Raw genomic sequence first — 14,778 nt, forward strand, 5'->3', positions numbered from 1 at the left:
AGAGCACTATAATTTGGAGTAGGGCGCAGGAATTACAGCGCATCCAGGGGAGTATTTTTTTTCTAATGTCTCCTCTGGTTCTGCTTCATTAATGGGGGTTTAGATTAAAAGAGTTGCTGATGTTCTTGGTCAGAGAAAAAAGGTTGCTGCCTACTAGGTGCTCTGTGTGTGGCGCCTAATGAGCTTCCTGAATTATATAAGCGTGTGCATGTGTGTTTGTGCAGGTGTGTTTCTGCGTGCATGTGTACACATTGGCAGCATTAATGTGGGTGGTATACATATACTACATGTTGCCTGTAGGTATTTTCTGCATAGCTGGAGAAGGATTGGACTTCCCTGGAGACACAGTTGATATTTAGAGGATGCACATTTTATTTAGAGGAGGAAAAGCATGCACACTGTTTGCCTTTGTATGTGAGCTACAATCAGATGTAATCAGGGACATATCCTTTTCTGAACCACGCTCAAAGGCTTGTAAGCTAGTGATCTGCTGTATTGGAAGACTGTGAAAAGGGCCAGAGTAAGCAGTAAGCTTCCACCCACCTCCTGCTTTTGGCCGGGATGTGCGTATCCATCTCAGTTTCACCTCCCGTACCCCTACAGCTCGCAGCTAATTTGTTTCTGCAAGACTTAGGCACTTAGACCGAGGTCTCTCTCTCTCTCTCTCGCTCTCTCTCTCTCCCTCTCCCTCTGTCACTCTTTCTTTCCTTCTTTGCTCTGAATCCCTCTGATTCCCCCCAGGGGGGTGTACACCCCTTGCGATAATTTGTCTGTCACAAATGCAACTGCGCCCTCTCCGTGGCTTTGCTTGGCCCAAAAATGAGTTTCAGCCATCCCCATCTGGCTGTCACAGGCAAGATGTCGCCAAGAATAGAAGCTTCCCATCCTTCCACATTTCATGGTTGAATTGTCATATTTGTGTATGACTTATAACTTTGACCCTCCCATGCTAGACATATTTTACATCTGATTTGTACTTATGGAGCTTTGCTTCCTTGGAGCAAGCGCGCTCTTTGTCTCTGGCTGTCACTGCTTGCTGCATATATAAAAATGAACCAAGCTTTGGGGCTGCTATACAATGCAGATGGGGTGTAAAACATGGTGCATATATTTAGAAACAACAGGAGTCAGATGTTTGCACTGTTACTACACGGCAGCCACTTGCACAATTCTCCTATGAAAACCAGTTTCTCTGGGAGCTAAAGGCACTTATCATTTCCTCTCAGCACACTGATCTGAAATCTATTTGTGGACGCAGTAGGAGAAGAGAGAGGAAATCAGAAAACATCTTTAACAACTTGTCCCATCTAATGAGATTAGCAGAGCCGCTTACACAGTCATGACATGGAGATACACACAGATAACCCTGTAATAACTCATTATTCTTCCCATTTCCACATCGACGCCTAGTCAAGGCTCGCTGACGGTGCGTGTTGTTGTTGTGCGCACACAGCTATCAGGCCAATCTAGGCACTGCAGCAGTGTGGAGTGAGCTCGGTGAATACCGCTTCAAATGCCACAGCAGAAAGAGAGCTAGCAGTAGAAGGACACGGAGATAGCATTCTCTGCCTTTCAGAGGCTGCAGCATTGGTGACACATGCATGAGTGCAAATGGAGAAATTCACCGTGCAGGCTCTCTGTGTCTCTTGCTTTGGCAGGAAGGCTGCGAGAGGAGGACAGAAATCATTTCATTGTGTATGCGTGCATGCATGTTTAGTCATGAGAATGCACAGATAACATCCCCCAAAAATACAGGAAACAGCTGAAAAATAAATGTGTTAAAGGCCATTTCTTGCCGTGGTTTAAACGCATTATATGATCAGTAATGACAGATTATTGTTAAGTGATCTCCTTCCTTTGTATAAACTTTCTTATCTTGGACAAGTTTTCCTTGATAACAATGTCTCTTTTCACAGATTTTGCATGAATTGTGTGTCTTTTGTAATAAACTGAACATACTGTATGGCTTTGTCAGTCATTAGATGTCAGCTAAAGAAAAGAGAGCCTACTTGCGCCCTGTGATTGTCCATCAAACTCATTTCAACGGCAACTACAGCAAAGTACTTAAAAGCTGCCCTGACGTTCAATTAAGTGTCATAACAGGTTTTTTAGCCAGGAGTAAGTGAGTGGGCTTATGCCTATTTATGCTTCTGCTTCTGTCTGTGGGCACCGTAACTGGATCACATAGGATTTTCAAATAAATAGCAGCATTATCTTACTAAGAGTGCCAGATCCAATTTGCACTTTTGGACAATACAACACAGAGGCACCAAAAAGTTCAGACAATCACAGAGAAGTATTTGAAATTTCAATTTAATCTGCTTTACAGCCAACGACAACATGCGCTAATCTGAAATGTCCCGACGTGGTAAACCCCCCGCGCCCACGCAAGTTTCTAGGCTGAATTAAATTCTGAGAATTAGTCGACAGATACTGTTCGACTCAGGTGCGCTGTGCGTGCCTGTGATTAGCAGCCAGATTGATGAGTTGGAGGGGGAGCGGTAGCCCTGTTGTGCTGGTGCGTGCAGACGGAGGGAGGCCAGCGTGCGCGTGATGATGAGGCCTGGAGTGTGTGGTATTGACCAGTGGATGTCACGTCGTGATTAGTAGGAGATATCACACTCGCCGGGCTCAGATGCACATCGATCCTGGAACCTGGGTACAGCCTGTCAATGGGGTCATTTTTATCCTCCTCTCCTCTGTTTTTGCCTCCTGCTATTTCCTCTCCTCCCCTACACTCGTACTGTCATCTCTCCTTTCCTTTTTCTCTCTTCTCACATCCCATCCTTTTTTTGTCTTGTTTCCCCTCTCTTCTGTCTCTCCTCTGTTCTGCTTTCCCATTCCCACCCTCCTCCCTCCATCCACCCCCATGGATCAAACTCTTTATCTGGCCTAAGCCACAGCCTGCAGGCAAGCAGGCAGTCTCTACAGAGGCTGGAGCAGAAGACCAACAGCTTCAAACAACATTATATAGGGCTGGCATGAAGCATGTCTCACACTGATGGATGAAAACACTGGCCCCTTAGACACTGTCTCTATATGGACATGATGAAACACAAGCAGGGCAGTCCTCCTTCTGTTTCAAAGCCCCACGCTCTTCACTTGAATGTTGCTACAACACCTCCCGGGATGTTAGACAGACTTAAGTTTTGTAGGAATTCGGCAACGGTTCACTTTTGTGTTCTGATCCGTGCAAAACAAAACATTTTCTGGGAGGAGGAAGCGTCTTCTTTGGCAGCTATCCTGCTGGATCATCTGTTATGAAATCAGTCCAGAATAATCTGGTTTAGAGGAAACATGTGAAGCCAGGTAACAAGAATAGTTGCAGCCACAAAAGAGCAAGGAAATAAATCACGCATGCAGTGATTCATAAGTAGTAAGTCCTATTTGGGCCGTTTTGTGTCATGTTTCATTTTTAATGTTTAAGCAAACAAGTGCGGCAAATAGCAGGCTTGCTTGGATTAACGCTCACGCACACATACACACACACACTGCCTGGATGCTTCTGTGCTTTAGTTTACAGTATATCCTTGTAGCCTGAGGGAATCCAGGAAGTCTATTCAATGACACTACTGTCTCAGAAAGCAGCGTGTTGCCCTTTTCCTGATTCCATCAGCTCAGCTGTTCGTTTTGAAGGCGACAAGTTCCCGATGATGGGCGGAAATTTTAATGGAACAGAAAAACAATGTAGGTGTTGTTTCAAGGCTGCCAGACCAATGTGAAATTATCCATGGACTAATGCATGATCAGACCAGAGGCACTTGTGTTTAAGTGGATGCAGCCTGTGGTACTGTAGGCTGTAGCCATGGAGACAGCAGCTTTAACCCTGTGTTATGAGACTGCAAGTGGCCAAGGATGTACAATTAGGCAAATTTTATAAGTAGTCCTCTCCCAGCTGGCTGTAAATATTTCAGGTGAGATTAAAGCGCTTCATATATCTTTATAAATTTAAAAAACAATAATGCTGTGAGTTCCTGAAAGGAGTTAAGAAAGGGTAGGAGGGGAAATACAGCACGGAGAAAGAGAAAGAAAAGAAGAGCCCGAGTAGAAATGCAGCAACAGAGGCAGAGCAACGTTTATTGAGTGTGTCCAACTGAGTGGTAGCCTAGTTTGACTGTAGACGGAGAGAATTGTTTGCAACAGAGGGAGCTCTGCATAGTCCACGGGTCTGTGGAGATTTGCTTACAGTGAAGTGATGGTGGAGGTAAGATGGCTCAGAGGATTCAGGCTCTGCTGAACGCGGGCTTATGTCTAATAATCAGCAGGGAGGGACTCAGCATGGTCCCTCAGAAAAAGAGACAGGAAGATGGGGAGAGATGGAAAAACAGAGCGGAGGAGAGATTGAAAGGCGAGGAAAAGGCATGTGCAAGATCTAGTGAAGGAGCTGTGGGAGAAGGGTAAAACGGAGTGAGAGAAAGACACATCCCTGTGGCCACGTTATTCCTCTCTCGCGATGGCTTTTATGTGTCTGAGAAGAATTTTGATAAGATTTTTGCTGCTTTACATATTTTCTCCCGTATTAGCTCTTAAAGTCATGAGGAATGTTGTTAAGAAAATGAATCACTGACCTATAAAATGAGACTTGGCAATCCAAACTTTCAAGGTCATCTGATAGACGTCTTTGTGAAGTTTTTTTTTGTTTGTTTGTTTAAATGTGGAGGACATCGTTGAGGTTGTAGTGGTTTGGCAGAATGCATTTTACAGTCGCATTCATCTCAGGGCCAGATTGATAAAACTCACCGCTGATGCTCCAGTGATTTTTGCCAGCTGTTCCAGATTACAAAGTACAGTCATTTATGGCGCTTACTGGCATCATCACCAACAGAACATCCTTGTCCATTAACACGGACTGAACACTCACACATGCCCATAGCTGCCACGTAATACATTAGCAGTGATCCAAGGCACAGCCACGTCACGTTACTCTCCCTCTCTCCAGCGATGTGGCATCGGCTCATTAATATGAGCATGCCATCCATATTGATGTTGTCAAAACATGGCCTGAAACTTGTGTGTGTTTGTTTGAGCCCGTGGGTGTGTTTGTGTGGATTGTGGCTCTTGAACCTATGCAGTGGTCGTCACCCCCAAGGTCAAGCTTTTTTTTTTCCCCCCATCAGCGGTGAATTATCTCCACAAGCAACCCAGCCAATCCTGGGCCTGAACCACATGCCCATTTAACGGGTGTCTAGCGAGGGGGCAGCGCGGTCGAGGTCGGCAAACCGCAGCACAGAGGCGGCTGCAGAGCGACGCGACAGCATTTTAGCAGGGACCCAATGAGTGATTACCTCGGAGCTCCAGTCATAATTCAGCGTGACCTCAATCTGCCAGCAACACTGTGGTTTGATGGATCTGCTCACAGTTTGGGTGTCGGGTCCTCGCATGTCAAACACAGGCAGATAATGATAGGGCTATCTGTTGCTTTTACAGAGTAAAACATGCAAGATATGAATGTGACACCCATGTTGATGGTGTTGCATCATGCTTCCCGCTTAATTTTTCGAGATGTCGAGTGAGGAGTCGTTTTCTGCGCAGATGTCAAAGTAGATACTGGAGACAAAACAATGTCACAAATGCTTAACCCCTGTCACGATGATGCCTGTCGTCTGTCGGCCTATTCATCATCTCTGTCTTATCAATCAAAGTCAGCATAAATACACGTGCACGCACACACGTACACCTCCCAGTGTGGATAATTAGTGGATTCCCTCAGTGGGTGATAGAGACTGTGCTCTTCTCTCCTCTCTCTCTGACCTTCCCCATGTGGGCTTCCTACCACAGTGGGGCTCATCACACACGGCTCTAATGCATATTTATCGGTCCGGTGACAGCTCATGTGCGCTGGATTTATACGTTTCTCGACAAACAATAGTAAAGCCTCAGTCACTCTTCCTCCCTTTCATCAACCAAAGCTGGAGATAAATCTAGTAGTGTCAACCTGGCTGCAGCCTCCTCAGTGGTTGGCCATCTGTAGCTTCAGACACACACAGGACCTCGTTGCATTCAAGCCGCTCTCCTCAATTACGGCAAACGGATTTGATATACGTATGTCTGTCAAAATCGCCTTGGCAATCACAGGAGCTGCTCTGCTGGCAAACGTTTTCCTACAGCAACTTTCTGATCAAAGACGTTCAGAAAGTGGCTGTGGCATGGCTGTCGGCATTGGGATTCAGGACAGACTCCCTGCACCATGACTGGCTCTGTTTGCACAGCGCAATCTGAGTTGAGATGTGAAGAGAGGCAATACCACTAAAGAGCAAGGGGAGGGGAAGGGAGGGGAGGAGAGGAGGAGAGGGGAGGGATGGCAGGATTAAGCCCCAGCCCCCCTCTCTGCCTCCAAGCGGCCATCTTTCATCTTGCGGCTGCCCCTCTTAATGCTTTCAAGTGGGTGAAACCCTCGACATCTGCTTCCGCTCCCTGGGACACGGCGCGGGCCGCTGTCCTGCAGAGATGCACAACCACAGGACAGCTCCAAGGGCAACGTCCTGGCGAGACCGCAGAAAGCTGATAGACTCATCCTCGTAGAATGAAGCAGAAGCAGAGAAACAAACACTGAGGTTAAATCAAAAAAACGTATATTCAGACGTGGTGAAATCTTTGCTGCCAGCAGCCACATTCAGACCCAAAATCACTGTTCAAATATACAAATTGTGGCTTATACTAGTAAACACACTCACCACAGAAACATTTCACAGTTCACTCACCCAGACACATTAATTCTACTTACTACTTGCGAACAAATAAATGTAAATAGCTCTGTAAATAAACACTTCATCTTCGCCAAGAAGAAATAAGCCCCCCGCCGCCTCTGATTAAGACTACCAAAGTGATATATCTGGCACTTAAGTCTGCTGTTTACCTCATAAACACAAAGACTTCAACACAGCCACCCACACTGACGCTGAAACTGAGTCTGCGTGCCTGTATATATCTCTCTACTCGTCTTTGTGGCTTCAATGTGGAATCATATAATGGCTTTTTTTTATGCGTGCCATTTCTGGAGGGTTTCATCCGCTGTGGCTTTCAATATTATGAGTTCAGCGGTATTCCATGACTCCGGCAGTGAAACTGCCATGGACAATAAAGCAGTGTGGTGAAGTGGTGGGAGCCACGTCTCTGATTTTCTCTGAGATTGGTAAAACAGCTCTAGTGATTTCGAAAATCGTATCAGGAGGACAGATGAGTGGTGCTGTCAAGACGGAGCCTGCGAGGTATCAGCGACGATGTGAGGGAGGCCTACCCGAGACAGAGAGGATGTCATGTCACCTTCACTCTCCTGTCTGTAAGGAGACTTTTTTCAAAGGGGACGCAATTCAATTATTCTCGAGGAAATGATGTTTGTTATTTGGGATCTGTTCCTTGTGGTGAAAAGTCATTGTAGATTTTCTTTCATACCACACTGCAACTAAAATGTAATTTAATTTGTGAGAGCTCCCCACGAGACTGTAGATTTATTCGCCTTCGTCTCTGAACCCCCTCCACCCCCTTTAAAGCCCACCCACGCACAGACACCAAACTTCTAAGTGGATTCACATAATAGATGGTCTGTTGACTCTTGGTGCAACATGTGTCTATTTCTGTGCATTAGAGGCAGAAGACCGCGGTGTTCTGTTCAGCTTCTTTCATTGTGTGCCACCGTGTTGCATTGTATTGCCGGGTGAATGTGTGCTGCTCCATTCCTTGTGCAAACGTAGGGAGTAGGAGTCTGGTTTTATTTATAGCAGTCCGCCCACAAACTGTAGAATTTAGTGATCTTTCAGGTAAAAAGATGACTTTTAACTTGCGCAAGGCATAACTGATGCAGAGGTACTGTGTGTGTGTAATGACTGCAAAGAGGAGCATCAGTGTCTATAATTGCAGTGTTTGAGGTTCATCCAATTCAAGCTACCTTGAAAAGTACATTAACGGGGGAATAGCGTGTGTGCACGGTTCATATATTCAAGAACACTTAAATCTGACTGCATTTCATACAAGTAAAGGAATTAATTTTATGACTATGATATAGTCAGTTCTCTATTTGCAGCAAAACCTATCGAGCCATATTGGCAGCATCTGCTCCTGACCAACGTACAGAGATTATTATCGAGAGCATATAGAGATGGATGGAGGAAGAAAGGATGACAGACAGAGGGCTGATTCCCTCCTCTGTCTGCGAGCTGTCTGAGACCGGGCCATCTGCACATTCATTATCACAGCCATGATTCCATTATTGTTCAGTGTGGCAACAAGGACTCGTTCTGTCTGGCCTTTGTTATTCTTAAAAACTGTGTAGCTGACAGCCTCCTTTTGATCATGGCAGCAGCAAAATTAACAACTATCATGTGGTATGGCACATAACTGAGTTATCCTCACTAACAGTGACCCGCTAAACATCATCCTGTCTCTTCTTCCTGTGTCCTTGTCCAGGTCTGTTCCACAGAGCCATCATTCAGAGCGGGTCAGCTCTCTCCAGCTGGGCGGTGAACTACCAGCCGGTCAAGTATACACGTCTCCTGGCGGAGAAGGTGGGCTGTAACGTCCTGGACACTTTAGACATGGTGGACTGTCTGAGGAAGAAGAGCTCCAGGGAGCTGGTGGAGCAGGACATACAACCAGCGAGGTACCACGTGGCCTTTGGACCTGTAATCGATGGGGATGTTATCCCCGATGACCCCGAGATCCTCATGGAGCAGGGCGAGTTTCTCAACTACGACATCATGCTGGGGGTCAACCAGGGCGAGGGGCTGCGGTTCGTGGAGAACGTGGTGGATTCGGAGGACGGCGTGTCCGGAAACGACTTTGACTTCTCTGTGTCAGACTTTGTGGACAGTCTGTATGGGTACCCGGAGGGCAAGGACACGTTGAGGGAGACCATTAAGTTCATGTACACAGACTGGGCAGACAGGGACAATCCAGAGACCAGGCGCAAGACACTGGTGGCTCTGTTCACAGACCACCAGTGGGTGGAACCATCGGTGGTGACGGCTGATCTCCACGCTCGCTACGGCTCACCCACCTACTTCTACGCCTTCTACCACCACTGCCAGAGCCTGATGAAGCCAGCCTGGTCAGACGCCGCCCACGGGGACGAGGTGCCCTATGTTTTTGGAATTCCTATGATTGGTCCCACTGACCTTTTCCCCTGTAACTTCTCAAAGAACGATGTCATGCTCAGCGCTGTGGTCATGACCTACTGGACCAACTTTGCCAAGACTGGGTGAGTAGAATGACTGTATCCAACTTTTCATCACTTCTCTTGATCAGGAATGGGTATTGTTGGATTTTATTGGTACTGATATTGAGTTGAAAACCTGTTTAAAGCTGTAGTTGGAAACTTTTATAATTTTGTCATATTTGCCGAAACTGTCACTAAGTACATAACATGGATAATCTATGAAAAAAACATGATGTTCCTCCTGGTTGTGCTTCTATGGCATTTCCAAGAATCCATCGCGTGTTAAAAAACAACCAATCAGATCAGTGATGTCCAGTCAGTGAGGAGTCTCTAACACAGCTTTCAGTCACTGCTGGTGAATTGTGGACAAACTGTCAAACTAGGTTATACTGATCAAATATGAATCAAGATTCTGTGACATGCATTGTTTTTTTCTCACCTCAAATGTCTCAGAACCATATTTGAGTGTCCTGTTTAGCTGTAAAATGAGAATGTTTGTGACCCAGCCGCCATGTTGGATACAGTCGAGCTGAAAACTCAGCATTGCCCCCTGGCCGGAACAGTTTTCTCATTTAACAGCTAAACGGCACACTAAAATATGTTTCTGAAAATATTTGAGGCGAGACATAAGCAACGCAGGGACAAAATCTGAATTCATATTTGATTAGCGCTGCCTTGTTTGACAGCCTGGCTGCAGTTCAAGAGCTGTCATTACGTAATTGACAGCTCTGATTGGTAGTTTCCTTTCAGCCACGACTGATTTTAGCGAATGCCATTAGAGGCACTACAAGGAGGAGAACACACAATATCTGTCTCATGTACTACTGTGTGGATGCAGTGACAGTTTCAGCAACTATGACAAAAAGTTACTCTCACAGAAGTTACCAACTGTCGCCTTAAACTGGCAGTAGCACTTTCTAAAGTTAATAATTGTGTAGTTGTTTCACCTGACCTGAGGTTGACTGGCTGTGTTTGTCTGGGCATTGAAGCCGGTTGCTAATTCAGGCCGGGAGGAGTGAACTGGCTGCAGTGATGGCGGAGCAGCATGCGCTTTGGTCAGAAGGTCTTGCGCTGTAAATATATGGCGTTCATCCCATGGGGTCAGCGATGTTGACCTTGTTACACAACAGCTGTTATACAGGTGGTGTTAGCTGTGTTTTCTGTCTCTTTGCTACAGTTAGCCTACTCTTAAAATGCCCAGTTTGAGCATTTTCACCTGTGTGTTTCACAGTCATCAGGCTGTGAGCACAACTACTATGTAGACGCACAACACTTCATCATTAGCAGACATGCCAGGAACAAGTATCTGAATATATTGAATGTTGAACAAATTAATGAATGACTGAGCTGTTAATAGGAGTGCTGACTTCTGCAGGATCGTTTCAGTATCATGATTCCGACCAATCGGGAACCCATCAGTACCAATTAAACTAGTATCCATCTCTTATCCCAGTTTAGATTACACAGCTGTTTGGTTTTTATTGTGAGTCTAAAAATAACAGCAACAAAACACCCATATTACTTGTTTGTCTTTTAAATGAGTTTTAACAACAGTACTTGCAAATTAGTAAAACCAGTGATCACACAATCACACACTCGTTAAAAATAGAAAGTCACAGTAAGAAATTCTATCTCAGCCCCTATTAAAAGGACTTCAGAGCTACAGAAAAGAAGCTGCAGGGAAAAAGGAAGCTCGACAATGGATAGTATAGGACAGAAAAGGCATTTTTCAACACAGACATTTTTTTCCGAGGTGTTTTTTGCCCGGACTTCTTGGGTCCTAGTCTGAAAACCTGAGACATATTGAATCTGAGGAAGATTAAATGTTCCTCCAGAATGTGTGCTGTGCTATTTGTGCTTGGCTGCCTGTTTGGGTTGAGAGTGTGTGCATGGCTGCCTGCCTTTCTGTATACTTTCTGTGTGCTTGTGTGTGTGTTTGGCTGGAAATACTATCTATGCTCTATTACACCGAGGCCCAAAAGACACAGAGACTTATCAGGGAGACATATCAAACTCTTGCCCTCGGTGGTATCGATTCCCTCAGCGTGGACCCAGTCGATCACTCGTGCCCCGGGTGAGTCCCGCTCCCCGCAATGCTCAATTTCACCCCCGCCCATCAGAGAGCCTGGCCATTTTGTATGACTACTAGTAATCATTTCTAACAACTGAAATTTAATTTGACAGTCCTGCTAGCAGAGAGGTATTGATCCCATCCTGAATGGGACACAGTCTGAAATCTTGTTCTGTTTTTTATCTGTCTCTATATCATCTGCTGTCCAATCAGGTGGCATTTACATCCAGTCATCTGGCTGATAGGCTGCGCCCCGTGCCGCCGGCTCTGCTAGATCCTTGAGCTGCTAATGGCAGACTAGTGCAGATGGACTGATGTCAGCTCCTCAAGGAAAGCGCTGAGGTCCATCAGTGATGCTCGGACTAAACAGCTGTCTTCCCTGCCTGGCAGCCATCTTGCGTCAACACATACAAGGCTGCAATTTGTAGATACAGATGGAATTTTACTTACTTGTCCTTTCAAGAATATTATCTGCTGTTAAAAGAAGAGTGAGCGTGTTTAATTTTAATTAGAAAAGTTTGAGGCCTCCAGGTAACAATGCACGGTGCTTATGTACTGAATCACTCTGAGCCCGGATCCTGCGATGTCAGTGAAATTAATTGTAATGGATGATGACAGCATGCCCATCTTACCCACATCCACTCAGATTCAACACAATGCCATGGGCAGGAAGTCTGCCCTAACCCTGACCTGGCCTTCACCCTGGCAAGCAGCAGAAGCCGAAAAACAAATTGCACTTTTACTCCTGACCCCATGTCAGTTTTGTAGATTTCCGTGCCACTGATTGATTGAGGAGCAGAGCGGTGGGAGGATAAACTGGTTCTGGATCCGTGCTCGCCATGTTACGGGTAGTATAGTGTGTCGCCTTGGCGTAACTCCAGACTGGGGGATTACATGCAGACCACAATTAGGCACTCAGATGGTAAAGAGCCTAGGATTAGATGCCAGGATAATAGAAAACTCAGCATGCTGATCCAAAGGGTAATTTTACCCCAGCCCAAGTGAAGGACTCTACCATCAACACCTCAGAGGGGGGGTCGAGGATGTGAGATATTTCTCATAGATTCTGAAGTTCATCCTCCTCATTTAGACCACACTAGGGGATATAGATCTCTCCTCCAACACCACCCAACTCAATCTGGCTCCAGAGGGCATCCTTTTAATTAAGACACAGTTGAATTCCCTTTGCCTTCGCAGCTCGTCCAACAACCATCTTCCCTATATCTGCAAAGCAGCTCCCGCTCCCCTTCCAGATGTTCCTAATGAACTGACCCAGATTGCACTTCCTGCCCTCTCTCTAAATCGGCTGTAGAAACATGTGTGACACGATGTTGAGACACTTGTGCTGCATGTCAACAGTGTGTATCATAGCAGCATTCCCCCCAAAGCTCTTCCTGTCCCTGGCTCTCATGTGTCATCTTTACAGGGCAAATCCCTGCCCATGCGCTTTTTTTTTTTCCCCTCCATCAGTGTCAGTGAAGCATAAAAGCATACAGAGAGTGCACGCTGTCAAATCTTCTTAGTGTGGTTGTGCGCATGTGTGTGAGTGCGATTGTGAGAGTGTGTGTGTTTACACTATGAGGCTGTTCTTTCCTGAGAGTTAGGGACGTTTCAGAAGCCAGGGATTTACTCAGCTCAGAGTTATTTTTCTGGCTGCAACATTTGTTTTACTATTGACAGGCAAAAATGGCCTGCGCTTTATTGCCACGAAAAAACTTCTCCGTCTGAACAGTTTGTCCCAAAACTTTTGCAACAAGTCCACAAACTGCGACATCCACACCTTCTTGAGCACAAATGCAAGCACAGCAACGCGGCCATGCACGAAAAAAACACTGGCGGAACACTTCAGAAAAGACAGGATGATGAAAAGCCTGAGAAAAGATCAATCATTACATATCATTAGTGCTATAAATACATTGGTCCATCTTCCCACCACTTGTGTTTTTTTCCTGCTGGCTGGTGCTCATTTCCCCTGTTCTGTGTGTGAGCTGTGCCACATGCTGCGCCGGGCCTTGCTAGGCAGTTAAAGAGCAGAGCGCTGTCATGTGTTGAATATCTTTCCTCATTCTCCTCCATCCCACTCTCTCTCATTAATCTATACAAAAAAAGAAAGTCTACTCGTGTTTTACGTTCACAACAGGAGCTAAAATATGCAGTATTGATTGCTTTGTCTTTAGTGACATCGGCTGCCGACCAAACAAATGTAGATAGAAGTAACTACAGTGTGTCTGTAGTGCAGTTAAACAGCCAGCGCTTTGATTTACATTCCTGCTGGTTGATTTTTTTTGTTTCCCTCCTGCTTGTCAATCGAACAACCCTTCTCTGTAGGGTTAACAACATGTATTCATGAACTGTTTCTCCTGTCTGACCTCATTCACACACTCCTTCAGCCTCTTCTGTATTTTTTTTTACCCCAGCTGTCTAGTAGTTACATCACTCATCCCTGATCCCCCTTCCTTGTCCTTTCTCTGGATTATCCCCCCCCCGTTCCCTTCAGCTTCCTTCGTTAAGGCCAGCTCAACCTGTACCAGGAGCCTGTGAATGCTCGGCATTGTGGAACAGCACAGCCACCTAGCTACTCCATTAAATAGGCACTCACTTGATAGGAGATTTGTAGCCAATATCCTGATTTGCATTAGAGAAGGTAAGGAAGTGGTGTGGCTTGTTAAGGAGCCTGGATGCCATTGATCGGTGTCCATGCTGTGTGCTGAATGTAATGAGAGCAGAGCAGCGGGGTAGGAGGAGAAAAGGAAGCAGATCTGCATGTGTACATTCATATGTAAGTGGTTGTCAAATTTAAGTGGTAAGACGTACTAAAATTGTGTTAAGATATATTGCACTTTAGAAGAGAGAGGTAGAAAGGTGCTAATTGGTTAAAAGAGGGAGAGAGAGTGAAGGGAAGGTGCTGGGGGAGGTGTTTTGTTTGCTGCCACTCATCTAATCAAACAAATCAATAGCATCCATAATAAGGAGTGGCCTGAGAGCTGTGTCCTCCAACACTTCTGCACGCCCCAAAGTCACAGCGCCTCGCCCTGCATCACTTAGCCTGCTGAACCGGAGGCTGCCATTAAATATGAACCACGCATCACTCAGCCCTCTGCCCCAGCGTGCAACCACGTGAAGGGTAAAAGAGCACAGCCTGATAATTTGCCCGCTCAGTGCTGAAGTTGCCCCCTACGCCGAGCCGAGACAAAGTCTACAAAGAGACTTAGATTGAGCGTATTTATTAAAAATTTACACAGAATGCGGCGAGAGGTGTTGGGAACCTTCTGCTGGAGTTCAAAAATTACAATTAGCTGCTTACTTTGTGTTACCTGGTAAGGAGATAAACAACTGCAGGGGATGAATTTGTTACACAACAGTAACAATAACTAAAGGATGGGGGGGGGGGGCTTCAACTTTGCATATTTTAGCAGCTTAGCAAAATGAGCATCAGTGCCACTGAATTAATGCGTGTTCCTTGTTTTATATTGAGAAGCTATACTCAGCTCCAGATCCAGAGACCCTGAGTGTAGTGAAAATAGATTCTTGTCTTCTGCCTTAGGGCACCTAAACG

At 45.8% G+C, this 14,778-nt stretch overlaps 1 protein-coding gene across 2 annotated transcripts in view; it reads left to right on the forward strand.

Annotated features, from left to right (window-relative positions):
• Positions 1-14,778, forward strand: part of nlgn3a (neuroligin 3a) — a 151,701-nt gene that overhangs the window by 125,161 nt on the left and 11,762 nt on the right. For both annotated transcript variants that reach the window (XM_033633256.2, XM_033633255.2), the window contains one exon: positions 8,404-9,193. In XM_033633256.2, coding sequence (XP_033489147.1) covers positions 8,404-9,193 — 790 coding nt within the window. The remainder of the gene's footprint in view (positions 1-8,403; positions 9,194-14,778) is intronic.

The sequence above is a fragment of the Epinephelus lanceolatus genome, chromosome 7 (genome assembly GCF_041903045.1).
Source record: "Epinephelus lanceolatus isolate andai-2023 chromosome 7, ASM4190304v1, whole genome shotgun sequence".
Taxonomy (NCBI): Eukaryota; Metazoa; Chordata; class Actinopteri; order Perciformes; family Serranidae; genus Epinephelus; species Epinephelus lanceolatus.